This window comes from Salmo salar, chromosome ssa16, assembly GCF_905237065.1.
Source record: "Salmo salar chromosome ssa16, Ssal_v3.1, whole genome shotgun sequence".
Classification (NCBI taxonomy): domain Eukaryota; kingdom Metazoa; phylum Chordata; class Actinopteri; order Salmoniformes; family Salmonidae; genus Salmo; species Salmo salar.
In genome coordinates, this window is record NC_059457.1 from 55,652,797 (window position 1) to 55,667,508 (window position 14,712).

At 43.7% G+C, this 14,712-nt stretch overlaps 1 protein-coding gene across 3 annotated transcripts in view; it reads left to right on the forward strand.

The window, feature by feature from the left end:
• Positions 1-14,712, forward strand: part of LOC106574124 (sushi, nidogen and EGF-like domains 1) — a 144,927-nt gene that overhangs the window by 128,067 nt on the left and 2,148 nt on the right. For all 3 annotated transcript variants that reach the window (XM_045697462.1, XM_045697464.1, XM_045697465.1), the window contains 6 exons: positions 3,798-4,076; positions 4,550-4,697; positions 8,498-8,580; positions 10,550-10,660; positions 12,343-12,459; positions 14,146-14,233. In XM_045697462.1, coding sequence (XP_045553418.1) covers positions 3,798-4,076; positions 4,550-4,697; positions 8,498-8,580; positions 10,550-10,660; positions 12,343-12,459; positions 14,146-14,233 — 826 coding nt within the window. The remainder of the gene's footprint in view (positions 1-3,797; positions 4,077-4,549; positions 4,698-8,497; positions 8,581-10,549; positions 10,661-12,342; positions 12,460-14,145; positions 14,234-14,712) is intronic.

Below are 14,712 nucleotides of genomic sequence, written 5' to 3' on the forward strand. Positions count from 1 at the left end.
TATAGACTGATCAGAGAGTTAAACTGCTATAGACTGTACAGAGAGTTAAACTGCTATAGACTGTACAGAGAGTTAAACTGCTATAGACTGTACAGAGAGTTAAACTGCTATAGACTGTACAGAGAGATTAAACTGCTATAGACTGATCAGAGAGTTAAACTGCTATAGACTGTACAGAGAGTTAAACTGCTATAGACTGTACAGAGAGTTAGACTATAGACTGTACAGAGAGTTACACTGCTATAGACTGTACAGAGTTAAACTGCTATAGACTGATCAGAGAGTTAAACTGCTATAGACTGTACAGAGAGTTAAACTATAGACTGTACAGAGAGTTAAACTGCTATAGACTGTACAGAGAGTTAAACTGCTATAGACTGTACAGAGAGTTAAACTGCTATAGACTGATCAGAGAGTTAAACTGCTATAGACTGTACAGAGAGTTAAACTGCTATAGACTGTACAGAGAGTTAAACTGCTATAGACTGTACAGAGAGTTAAACTGCTATAGACTGTACAGAGAGTTACACTGCTATAGACTGTACAGAGAGTTAAACTGCTATAGACTGTACAGAGAGTTAAACTGCTATAGACTGTACAGAGAGTTAAACTGCTATAGACTGATCAGAGAGTTAAACTGCTATAGACTGTACAGAGAGTTAAACTGCTATAGACTGTACAGAGAGTTAGACTATAGACTGTACAGAGAGTTACACTGCTATAGACTGTACAGAGTTAAACTGCTATAGACTGATCAGAGAGTTAAACTGCTATAGACTGTACAGAGAGTTAAACTATAGACTGTACAGAGAGTTAAACTGCTATAGACTGTACAGAGAGTTAAACTATAGACTGTACAGAGAGTTAAACTGCTATAGACTGATCAGAGAGTTAAACTGCTATAGACTGTACAGAGAGTTAAACTGCTATAGACTGTACAGAGAGTTAAACTGCTATAGACTGTACAGAGAGTTAAACTGCTATAGACTGTACAGAGAGTTAAACTGCTATAGACTGTACAGAGAGTTACACTGCTATAGACTGATCAGAGAGTTAAACTGCTATAGACTGTACAGAGAGTTACACTGCTATAGACTGTACAGAGAGTTAAACTATAGACTGTACAGAGAGTTAATCTGCTATAAAACTGATCAGAGAGTTACACTGCTATAGACTGATCAGAGAGTTAAACTGCTATAGACTGTACAGAGAGTTAAACTGCTATAGACTGTACAGAGAGTTAAACTATAGACTGTACAGAGAGTTAAACTGCTATAGACTGATCAGAGAGTTAAACTGCTATAGACTGTACAGAGAGTTACACTGCTATAGACTGTACAGAGAGTTAAACTGCTATAGACTGATCAGAGAGTTACACTGCTATAGACTGTACAGAGAGTTAAACTGCTATAGACTGTACAGAGAGTTAAACTGCTATAGACTGTACAGAGAGTTAAACTGCTATAGACTGATCTGAGAGTTAAACTGCTATAGACTGTACAGGGAGTTAAACTGCTATAGACTGTACAGAGAGTTACACTGCTATAGACTGTACAGAGTTAAACTGCTATAGACTGTACAGAGAGTTAAACTGCTATAAACTGTACAGAGAGTTACACTGCTATAGACTGTACAGAGAGTTAAACTGCTATAGACTGTACAGAGAGTTAAACTGCTATAGACTGTACAGAGAGTTAAACTGCTATAGACTGTACAGAGAGTTACACTGCTATAGACTGTACAGAGAGTTATAGACTGATCAGAGAGTTAAACTGCTATAGACTGATCAGAGAGTTACACTGCTATAGACTGTACAGAGAGTTAAACTGCTATAGACTGTACAGAGAGTTACACTGCTATAGACTGTACAGAGTTAAACTGCTATAGACTGTACAGAGAGTTACACTGCTATAGACTGTACAGAGAGTTAAACTACTATAGACTGATCAGAGAGTTACACTGCTATAGACTGTACAGAGAGTTAAACTGCTATAGACTGTACAGAGTTACACTGCTATAGACTGTACAGAGAGTTAAACTGCTATAGACTGTACAGAGAGTTAAACTGCTATAGACTGATCAGAGAGTTAAACTGCTATAGACTGTACAGAGAGTTAAACTGCTATAGACTGTACAGAGAGTTAAACTGCTATAGACTGTACAGAGAGTTAAACTGCTATAGACTGTACAGAGAGATTAAACTGCTATAGACTGATCAGAGAGTTAAACTGCTATAGACTGTACAGAGAGTTAAACTGCTATAGACTGTACAGAGAGTTAGACTATAGACTGTACAGAGAGTTACACTGCTATAGACTGTACAGAGTTAAACTGCTATAGACTGATCAGAGAGTTAAACTGCTATAGACTGTACAGAGAGTTAAACTATAGACTGTACAGAGAGTTAAACTGCTATAGACTGTACAGAGAGTTAAACTATAGACTGTACAGAGAGTTAAACTGCTATAGACTGATCAGAGAGTTAAACTGCTATAGACTGTACAGAGAGTTAAACTGCTATAGACTGTACAGAGAGTTAAACTGCTATAGACTGTACAGAGAGTTAAACTGCTATAGACTGTACAGAGAGTTAAACTGCTATAGACTGTACAGAGAGTTACACTGCTATAGACTGATCAGAGAGTTAAACTGCTATAGACTGTACAGAGAGTTACACTGCTATAGACTGTACAGAGAGTTAAACTATAGACTGTACGGAGAGTTAAACTGCTATAGACTGATCAGAGAGTTACACTGCTATAGACTGATCAGAGAGTTAAACTGCTATAGACTGTACAGAGAGTTAAACTGCTATAGACTGTACAGAGAGTTAAACTATAGACTGTACAGAGAGTTAAACTGCTATAGACTGATCAGAGAGTTAAACTGCTATAGACTGTACAGAGAGTTACACTGCTATAGACTGTACAGAGAGTTAAACTGCTATAGACTGATCAGAGAGTTACACTGCTATAGACTGTACAGAGAGTTAAACTGCTATAGACTGATCAGAGAGTTAAACTGCTATAGACTGTACAGAGAGTTACACTGCTATAGACTGTACAGAGAGTTAAACTGCTATAGACTGTACAGAGAGTTAAACTGCTATAGACTGTACAGAGAGTTAAACTGCTATAGACTGATCAGAGAGTTAAACTGCTATAGACTGTACAGAGAGTTAAACTGCTATAGACTGTACAGAGAGTTAAACTGCTATAGACTGTACAGAGAGTTAAACTATAGACTACATGTAGATTCCCTCTCTGTGCTGGTGTAACATAGTTAGAAATGCATCCCTTGTTTATTGTGAGTTTCTCCTGAATGTACCTTATCCTGAGTTATCCTACCCTGGTTTATCCTACCCTGAGTTTATCTTATCCTGAGTTTATCTCATCCTGAGTTTATCTCATCCTGAGTTTATCCTACCCTGAGTTTATCCTACCCTGAGATTATCCTACCCTGAATTTATCCTATCCTGAGTTTATCCTATCGTGAGTTTATCCTATCCTGAGTTTATCCTATCGTGAGTTTATCCTATCGTGAGTTTATCCTATCCTGAGTTTATCCTATCCTGAGTTTATCCTATCGTGAGTTTATCCTATCCTGAGTTTATCCTATCCTGAGTTTATCCTATCCTGAGTTTATCCTACCCTGAATTTATCCTATCCTGAGTTTATCTCATGCTGAATTTAAATTAAGAAAATGTGATTAGTAAACTATGGTTATTGAGTACTCTACTCTATTCCCTGTCTGTTCTGTCTATCCTGATGACATCTCTCCCCCCCCCCTCCCCATAGGGCCCCTCCCCCCTCAGAACCTGTCTTTGGCACATGTGACCTCCAACTCTGCCCTGGTGACGTGGGTCCACCGTCCCAGGAACCTGCCCGACGGCTTCGTGGTTAACGTGACGCGAGGCTTGAGCACCCGGAGTCGCTTCCTACCCAATGGGAAGTTAGAGACGTATACCCTGAGAGAGCTTTCTCCGGGACAACACTACCACCTAGCTCTCATGGCTGTTAGGAACACAGGACAGGAACAGATCCACAGTGTACCACAACACCTGGCCTTCACCACACGTGAGTGCTGCTCTGTTCCCACTATCGTACTATGAGCTTCTTCTATAACATTCAATAGGACTGAGATTTCACATTGTTAAAGCTCTGGGGACACACCAGAATGAGACAGGAACCAACTCAAAACTTTTTACGATCTGGGACTGTCTTTTTTTTGGCTGTTTCAGTCCTCTGGACAGGAAGTCCTCTGGTTCCTTTCTAGGTGTCTTCCTAGGTTCCTGCCTTGTAAGGAGTTTTTCCTAGCTACCGTGCTTCTGCTTGCTGTTTGGGGTTTTAGGCTGGGTATCTGTAAAACACTTTGTGACAACTGCTGATATAAAAAGGGCTTTATAAAATATATTTTCATTGATTAATTGATTTCTCTATCACTACACGATCATGATCAATTAACTTTACCTTGGGCTCTCACAAATAACAATAACAACAACAACTGTAATCTCTCTCTTTCTCTTTGTGTATTTCCTCTGGATCACCAGTGCCGATGGAGGAGCGATGGGGAGGGAGGACGAGGGAGAGACCGTCTGTCGTGGGCCAGGGAACCCCTGTGAGTCACACACTAGCCCCGTCTGAACCTCAGGACCTGGGGGTGGCTGGAGAGAGAGAGCACTCTGAAGAGATGCCCAGGTAAGAGGAGAGAGAGAGAGAACAAAAATATATACAAGAACAATTACAAATCCTTGAATCAGCAGTCAGACTATCAGAATCCTGTGGATACCCCAACTACAGAAGAAGAATTATTGGTAAAAACTACGCACTCTCCAACCCAAAAAGGCCTGTGGTGCTGATGGTATTTTAAATAAAATGATCAAATATACAGACCACAAATTCAAATTGACTAAACTCTTCGACATTATCCTCACTGCAGGATATTTTCCCCGATATTTGGAACCAGGGATTGATCACACCAATCTATAAAAATTGAGACAAATTTGACCCAAATAATTACAGAGGAATTTGCATTAACAGCAACTTGGGGAAAATTCTCTGCAGCATTATAAATAGCAGACTACACCATTTCCTTGACAAACACAACATCCTGAGCAGAAGCCAGATTGGATTTCAAAAGAATTATCGTACAACAGATCACATTTACACCCTCCACACTCTAACTGACAAACAAGGAAACCAAAACAAAGGCCAAATCTACTCGTGTTTTTTAGATTTCAAGAAAGCATTTGATTCAATTTGGCACGAAGGTCATTTTTTATAAACTAATAGAAAGTGGTATTGGAGGGAAAACATATGATGTTATTAAATCAATGTACACTAAAAACAAATGGTTAAAATTGGCAACAAGCAAACAGACTTCTTCTCTCAGGGACGGGGAGTGAAACAGGGCTGCCCAATAAGTCCAACACTATTTAACATCTACATTAATGAATTGGCAAAAACATTAGAAGAATCGGCAGCACCTGGTCTCACCCTACACAACACTGAAATCAAGTTTCTGCTGTAGACAGATGACCTGGTGCTGCTGTCTCCCACTAAGGAGGGTCTGCTGTAGACAGATGACCTGGTGCTGCTGTCTCCCACTAAGGAGGGTCTGCTGTAGACAGATGACCTGGTGCTGCTGTCTCCCACTAAGGAGGGTCTGCTGTAGACAGATGACCTGGTGCTGCTGTCTCCCACTAAGGAGGGTCTGCTGTAGACAGATGACCTGGTGCTGCTGTCTCCCACTAAGGAGGGGTTACAGCAACACCTAGACCTTCACAGGTTCTGTCTGGGCTCTGACCGTTAACCACAGGTTCTGTCTGGGCTCTGACCGTTAACCACAGGTTCTGTTAGACCTGGGCTCTGACCGTTAACCACAGGTTCTGTCTGGGCTCTGACCGTTAACCACAGGTTCTGTCTGGGCTCTGACCGTTAACCACAGGTTCTGTCTGGGCTCTGACCGTTAACCACAGGTTCTGTTAGACCTGGGCTCTGACCGTTAACCACAGGTTCTGTCTGGGCTCTGACCGTTAACCACAGGTTCTGTCTGGGCTCTGACCGTTAACCACAGGTTCTGTCAGACCTGGACTCTGACCGTTAACCACAGGTTCTGTCAGACCTGGGCTCTGACCGTTAACCACAGGTTATGTCTGGGCTCTGACCGTTAATCACAGGTTCTGTCAGACCTGGACTCTGACCGTTAACCACAGGTTCTGTTAGACCTGGGCTCTGACCGTTAACCACAGGTTCTGTTAGTCCTGGGCTCTGACCGTTAACCACAGGTTCTGTCTGGGCTCTGACCGTTAACCACAGGTTCTGTCTGGGCTCTGACCATTAACCACAGGTTCTGTCAGACCTGGGCTCTGATCGTTAATCACAGGTTCTGTCTGGGCTCTGACCGTTAACCACAGGTTCTGTCTGGGCTCTGACCGTTAACCACAGGTTCTGTCTGGGCTCTGACCGTTAACCACAGGTTCTGTCTGGGTTCTGACCGTTAACCACAGGTTCTGTCTGGACTCTGACCGTTAACCACAGGTTCTGTCAGACCTGGGCTCTGACCGTTAACCACAGGTTCTGTCTGGGCTCTGACCGTTAACCACAGGTTCTGTCTGGGTTCTGACCGTTAACCACAGGTTCTGTCTGGACTCTGACCGTTAACCACAGGTTCTGTCAGACCTGGGCTCTGACCGTTAACCACAGGTTTTGTCTGGGCTCTGACCGTTAACCACAGGTTCTGTCTGGGCTCTGACCGTTAACCACAGGTTCTGTCTGGGCTCTGTCTGTTAACCACAGGTTCTGTTAGACCTGGGCTCTGACCGTTAATCCCAGGTTCTGTCTGGGCTCTGACCGTTAACCACAGGTTCTGTCAGACCTGGGCTCTGACCGTTAACCACAGGTTCTGTCTGAGCTCTGACCGTTAACCACAGGTTCTGTCAGACCTGGACTCTGACCGTTAATCACAGGTTCTGTCAGACCTGGGCTCTGACCGTTAACCACAGGTTCTGTCTGGGCTCTGACCGTTAATCACAGGTTCTGTCAGACCTGGGCTCTGACCGTTAATCACAGGTTCTGTTAGACCTGGGCTCTGACCGTTAATCACAGGTTCTGTCAGACCTGGACTCTGACCGTTAACCACAGGTTCTGTCTGACCTGGGCTCTGACCGTTAACCACAGGTTCTGTCAGACCTGGACTCTGACCGTTAACCACAGGTTCTGTTAGACCTGGGCTCTGACTGTTAACCACAGGTTCTGTCAGACCTGGGCTCTGACCGTTAACCACAGGTTCTGTCAGACCTGGGCTCTGACCGTTAACCACAGGTTCTGTCAGACCTGGGCTCTGACCGTTAATCCCAGGTTCTGTCTGAGCTCTGACCGTTAACCACAGGTTCTGTCAGACCTGGGCTCTGACCGTTAACCACAGGTTCTGTCAGACCTGGGCTCTGACCGTTAATCCCAGGTTCTGTCTGAGCTCTGACCGTTAACCACAGGTTCTGTCTGACCTGGGCTCTGACCGTTAACCACAGGTTCTGTCAGACCTGGGCTCTGACCGTTAACCTAAAAAAAACAAATATAATGATATTCCAAAAAAGGTCCGGAAATCAGGATGACAATTTGGACACAGTTCTATTAGAACACACCCAAAAACGACACATATCTAGGACTAAATATCAGCAGCACAGGGAGCTTTCACATGGCTGTGAACGAGCTGAGAGACAAAGCAAGAAGAGCATTCTATGCCATTAAAAGGAACATTAAAATCGAAATTCCAATTAGAATCTGGCTCAAAATGTTCCAATCAGTTATAGAACCAGTTGCTCTGTATGGCAGTGAAGTATGGGGTCCAATCTCTAACAGTGAATATACCAAATGGAACAAACATCCAATCGAAATACTGCATGCAGAGTTTTGCAAGACTGGATTGCAAGTTCAAAGAAAAACTCAAAATAACGCATGTAGAGCAGAATTGGGGCAATACCCCCTCCTCATTCGAATAGAAAATATATAGATTCCATCACACAGCTCTACAATGTCAAGAGATGAAACAATATATATATTTTTTTCTATATGTATACTTTGACAATGTAAGTAGTAATGAACTTGCCATGTCAATAAAGTCAATTTAATTGAATAGAGACAGAGACAGAGAGAGACAGAGACAGAGAGACAAAGAGAGACAGAGAGAGACAGAGAGAGACAGACAGACAGACAGACAGACAGACAGACAGACAGACAGACAGACAGACAGACAGACAGACAGACAGACAGACAGACAGACAGACAGACAGACAGACAGAAATGTATTGGAATGCTGAGTTGAAACCTACATATTTAGTGTTAACGAGACAATTCAAGGTTAATTCTCTCAGGCTCTATTTGTCTGTCTCTCTCAGACTCTATTTGTCTGTCTCTCTCAGGGTCTATTTGCCTGTCTGTCTCAGGGTCTATTTGTCTGTCTCTGTACAAGTGTTTACCATCATTTTGTTTTCTTCCAGATACACAGAGCTGATTGATGGTAGAGGGAAGATAACAGCTAAGTTCTCCAAACTGCCCAGAAAGGCCATCAGACACCGCACTAGTAAGTACTGTTATAACCTCATATAACCAGATATAACCAGCCAGGTGACACTAGTAAGTACTGTTATAACCTCATATAACCAGGTATAACCAGCCAGGTGACACTAGTAAGTACTGTTATAACCTCATATAACCAGCCAGGTGGCACTAGTAAGTACTGTTATAACCTCATATAACCAGGTATAACCAGCCAGGTGACACTAGTAAGTACTGTTATAACCTCATATAACCAGGTATAACCAGCCAGGTGACACTAGTAAGTACTGTTATAACCTCATATAACCAGCCAGGTGACACTAGTAAGTACTGTTATAACCTCATATAACCAGGTATAACCAGCCAGGTGACACTAGTAAGCACTGTTATAACCTCATATAACCAGCCAGGTAACACTAGTAAGTACTGTTATAACCTCATATAACCAGGTATAACCAGCCAGGTGACTCTAGTAAGTACTGTTATAACCTCATATAACCAGGTATAACAAGCCAGGTGACACTAGTAAGTACTGTTATAACCTCATATAACCAGGTATAACCAGCCAGGTGACACTAGTAAGTACTGTTATAACCTCATATAACCAGGTATAACCAGCCAGGTGACACTAGTAAGTACTGTTATAACCCCATATAACCAGCCAGGTGACACTAGTAAGTACTGTTATAACCTCATATAACCAGGTATAACCAGCCAGGTGACACTAGTAAGTACTGTTATAACCTCATATAACCAGGTATAACCAGCCAGGTGACACTAGTAAGTACTGTTATAACCAGGTATAACCAGCCAGGTGACACTAGTAAGTACTGTTATAACCTCATATAACCAGGTATAACCAGCCAGGTGACACTAGTAAGTACTGTTATAACCTCATATAACCAGGTATAACCAGCCAGGTGACACTAGTAAGTACTGTTATAACCCCATATAACCAGCCAGGTGACACTAGTAAGTACTGTTATAACCCCATATAACCAGGTATAACCAGCCAGGTGACACTAGTAAGTACTGTTATAACCCCATATAACCAGGTATAACCAGCCAGGTGACACTAGTAAGTACTGTTATAACCTCATATAACCAGGTATAACCAGCCAGGTGACACTAGTAAGTACTGTTATAACCCCATATAACCAGGTATAACCAGCCAGGTGACACTAGTAAGTACTGTTATAACCCCATATAACCAGGTATAACCAGCCAGGTGACACTAGTAAGTACTGTTATAACCTCATATAACCAGGTATAACCAGCCAGGTGACACTAGTAAGTACTGTTATAACCCCATATAACCAGCCAGGTGACATTAGTAAGTACTGTTATAACCTCATATAACCAGGTATAACCAGCCAGGTGACACTAGTAAGTACTGTTATAACCTCATATAACCAGGTATAACCAGCCAGGTGACACTAGTAAGTACTGTTATAACCACATATAACCAGGTATAACCAGCCAGGTGACACTAGTAAGTACTGTTATAACCACATATAACCAGGTATAACCAGCCAGGTGACACTAGTAAGTACTGTTATAACCCCATATAACCAGGTATAACCAGCCAGGTGACACTAGTAAGTACTGTTATAACCCCATATAACCAGGTATAACCAGCCAGGTGACACTAGTAAGTACTGTTATAACCTCATATAACCAGGTATAACCAGCCAGGTGACACTAGTAAGTACTGTTATAACCCCATATAACCAGGTATAACCAGCCAGGTGACACTAGTAAGTACTGTTATAACCCCATATAACCAGGTATAACCAGCCAGGTGACACTAGTAAGTACTGTTATAACCTCATATAACCAGGTATAACCAGCATAATGCCAACTGAATCAACACGTAGCGTCTTTAGGTGCTAAGCTTCAGGATGAGGTGGTCAATTTTAACATTCACGTAGACCAGTAGTACATTTGTACTGAATACTGGTATGGATCAATACCTCTTTGATTCTGCCTTGCAGAACCCGAGCCTCCCGTTCAGCTAGAGAGGATGGAGGAGACAACCAATAAGATCAGCCTTGCACTAGAGATCCAGAGGAAGGAGGAAGAGGAGGAGTCCAGGAGAAAACCTGGTAGGTATTATGGTAGGTAATTGCAGTGAATTCAGGGATGAATTATTTTTTTTAAAAGCAGGTCAGAAGCGGATCCAGGGACTGTCGACTCAACACCGTAGCCGCCCAGCAAGGAGATCTGAACCTCTTGACGAAGTGGCCTTGGTGTTGGTCGACTACAGTATAATCTGTCATGCAGGACAGAGTTGTGGTGTAGTTAAGATGCCAGATATGGAACCCTCTCCTCTGTAACTGGTCCCATATGGAGAAACATGGAAACATTCCTTTACATCTCCCAGCGCCATTCAGTTTTAATGGGAGGTCTGCCACATGGAAGCTATGCTAATCTATGCTAATCTATGCTAATCTTCTCCTATAGGCGCCGCTGAATAGAAACAGCATGTTAATTATTACGTCTCCATATATACTGCGATGGGTGCTGTATCTTCTGGCCACAGGACTGTAGCTGGCAACGAAGAGGAGGAAGGGAATGTCAACCAAGCTTTACTATAGAAATGTTATTACAGAGAGAATGAGAGACACTTTAAAGGGCATTACTTTGACCAGGGCCCATAGGGGAACCTCATAGGACACTACCCACAGTGCACTACCCATAGGACTCTACCCATAGGGCTCTACCCATAGTGCTCTACCCATAGGACACTACCCACAGGGCTCTACCCACAGGGCTCTACCCATAGGACTCTACCAATAGGACTCTACCCACAGGACTCTACCCACATGACTCTACCCACATGACTCTACCCATAGGGCTCTACTCACAGGACTCTACCCACAGGACTCTACCCACAGGACTCTACCCACAGGGCTCTACCCATAGGACACTACCCACAGGACACTACCCACAGGACTCTACCCACAGGACTCTACCCAGAGGACTCTACCCACAGGCTCTACCCACAGGGCTCTACCCACAGGACTCTACCCACAGGACTCTACCCACAGGACTCTACCCATAGGACTCTACCCATAGGGCTCTACCCATAGGACTCTACCCATAGGACTCTACCCATAGGGCTCTACCCGTAGGACTCTACCCATAGTGCTCTACCCATAGTGCTCTACCCATAGGACTCTACCCATAGGACTCTACCCATAGGACTACCCATAGGACTCTACCCATAGGACTCTACCCATAGGACTCTACCCACAGGACTCTACCCATAGGACTACCCATAGGACTCTACCCATAGGACTCTACCCATAGGACTCTACCCACAGGGCTCTACCCATAGGGCTCTACCCATAGGACTCTACCCATAGGACTCTACCCGTAGGGCTCTACCCGTAGGACTCTACCCATAGTGCTCTACCCATAGGACTCTACCCATAGGACTCTACCCATAGGACTCTACCTATAGGGCTCTACCCATAGGGCTCTACCCACAGGGCACTACCCACAGGGCTCTACCCATAGGGCTCTACCCATAGGGCTCTACCCACAGGACTCTACCCATAGGGCTCTACCCATAGGGCTCTACCCACAGGGCTCTACCCATAGGGCTCTACCCATAGGGCTCTACCCATAGGGCTCTACCCACAGGGCTCTGGTCAAAAGTAATGCACTAAAAAGAGAATAGGTTGAATTTGGGTAGGAGGCAGCCTTAGTGAAACCTGAGCTGGTGGTTTGTCTACTGGGCTCCGCTTAACCAGGGGTCCTGACAGCAGCTGCTGTGTTTCAGAGTCGTCCCAGGACTGCCGGAGTCTGCCCTGCCTGAACGGGGGTACGTGTGCGAAGGGCGGCGACTCCTACATATGCGACTGCGTAGCCGGGTTCAAGGGCAGGCAGTGCGATCTGTGTGAGTTCATGCCTTCTGTCTTGGTCTCCACCACACGACACAATGACATTGGAGTGCCATACACACCATTCGGCTGTCCCCATAGGAAAACGCTTTAAAGAATCCTTGTTGGTTCCAGGTAGAATCCTTTTGGTTCCAAGTAGAACCGTTTTGGGTTCCATGTAGTTCAGGTGGTAGAGCATGGCGGTTGTAACGTCAGGGTTGTGGGTTCGATTCCCACGGGTGACCAGTACAGAAAAAAAGTCTGAAAAAGTATGTACTCATTACTGGATAAGAGTATCTGCTAAATGACAAAAAAATGTTTCAAAATTATAAAAAGGGAGTTCTACAAAGGAACCCAAAATGGTTCTACTTGGAACCCAAAATGGTTCTACCTGGAACCCAAAACGGTTCTCCTATGGGGACAGCCGAAGAAGCCTTTTTTTTTTTTTTGTTGCATAGAACAACTGCATTTTCTCTCAGATCAGCTGTCTTGGGCTGACAAAAAAAATAGATTCAGATGTCTTCCTCATAGGAGGAAATCATTTCACAGCACCATAAATACTCTGCAACATCCTCACATAGAAAATACAACTTTGCAAGTCACAACATAACTATAATATCACCATTCAGGTACAAAACTCTTCAGACAAAATAGGTTATTTTGAAATACAAGCTTTTCCTTTGGTTTGAACTTGTCCAATCATGTTCACAAGAAACGCAAGGTGTTATGCTGCAGCACTGTAGGAGATGGTACACACACACACACACTGTATAAAAAGGCACACACACACACACACACACACACTTCTCTTTTTAATAGAGTACCACAGTATGAGTCATAATTCCCATAAAACATAGCGGTCAAACAGGGAAATGGTTCCAATGGTTTTTTTCACCATTCACTTTCCCCATAGAGGATTTTAGAAACACTTAAAATAAGGTCTGTGTTTTTGTGTAGGCTTACCCTGGCATAACATTTTGATAACCGTGTAAATCTCTCTCGGACAAGGTGACTTTTGTAAATACATTATATTTGTCTGTATTATGGGTATTTCGACACATCAACTGTGGGGCTCTATACTGTACATTTCTTCATCCAAACACCCTCAGTCAAACTGTTTAAACATTTCTTTCCTTAAACCATCAATCACTAGGGAGGAGTGCCAAATTCCACCCTCCCTATCTCTCCTCTCTCTCTCCTTCTCAGGCCAAATCTCCCTGTCTCTCTCTCTTTCCCTCTCCCTTTCTCAGACCAAATCTCTCTCTCCCTATCTCTTTCACCTTCTCTCTCTCTTCCTCAGACCAAATCCCTGTACCTTCTCTCTCTCTTCCTCAGACCAAATCCCTGTACCTTCTCTCTCTCTCTCTCTCTCCTCAGACCAAATCCCTGCACCTTCTCTCTCTCTCTCTTCCTCAGACCAAATCCCTCTCTCCATTTTTCTGCATCTTCTCTCTCTCTCTCTCTTCCTCCCACTCTCTATCTTTCTGTTCATACAAAATCCCTCCCTACCTATCACTCTCCCTCCCTATGTTCCTCTCTCCCTCTTTCTTTTTCCCTTTGTCTTCTCCTCACTCCCTCATGTCATATTTAACAGCCTTTTAACTGCCTCTTCCTCCAGAACCTCTCCCTCAGAAGAACCCTCTCAGTGCTTTAACACATATCTGTGTTTATCTTTGTCCTGCTACAACCACGTCTGTCTGCAGTCTGCCAGCGAGTGCCCCACCCGTGTACCCGCCTTTACTCTGAAACAAAGAGCGTGCCCGTCTGGGTGGGTGAAGTCTGCCATTACCTGTGAGTGTCAAACAGTGGACATAGACCTCCTCTGCATGTTTATACATGTCAGAATTGATTTCATATAGACTGTAAACCTCTTTATATGCTGAAGTCTTCCCTGATTTGAGACCAGTAAGGGACATGGTACCTAGGGAAGGAAGGGATAATTCTTCCCTGATTTCAGCCCAGTAAGGGACATGGTACCTAGGGAAGGAAGGGATAATTCTTCCCTGATTTCAGCCCAGTAAGGGACATGGTACCTAGGGAAGGAAGGGATAATTCTTCCCTGATTTCAGCCCAGTAAGGGACATTGGTACCTAGGGAAGGAAGGGATAATTCTTCCCTGATTTCAGCCCAGTAAGGGACATGGTACCTAGGGAAGGAAGGGATAATTCTTCCCTGATTTCAGCCCAGTAAGGGACATGGTACCTAGGGAAGGAAGGGATAATTCTTCCCTGATTTCAGCCCAGTAAGGGACATTGGTACCTAGGGAAGGA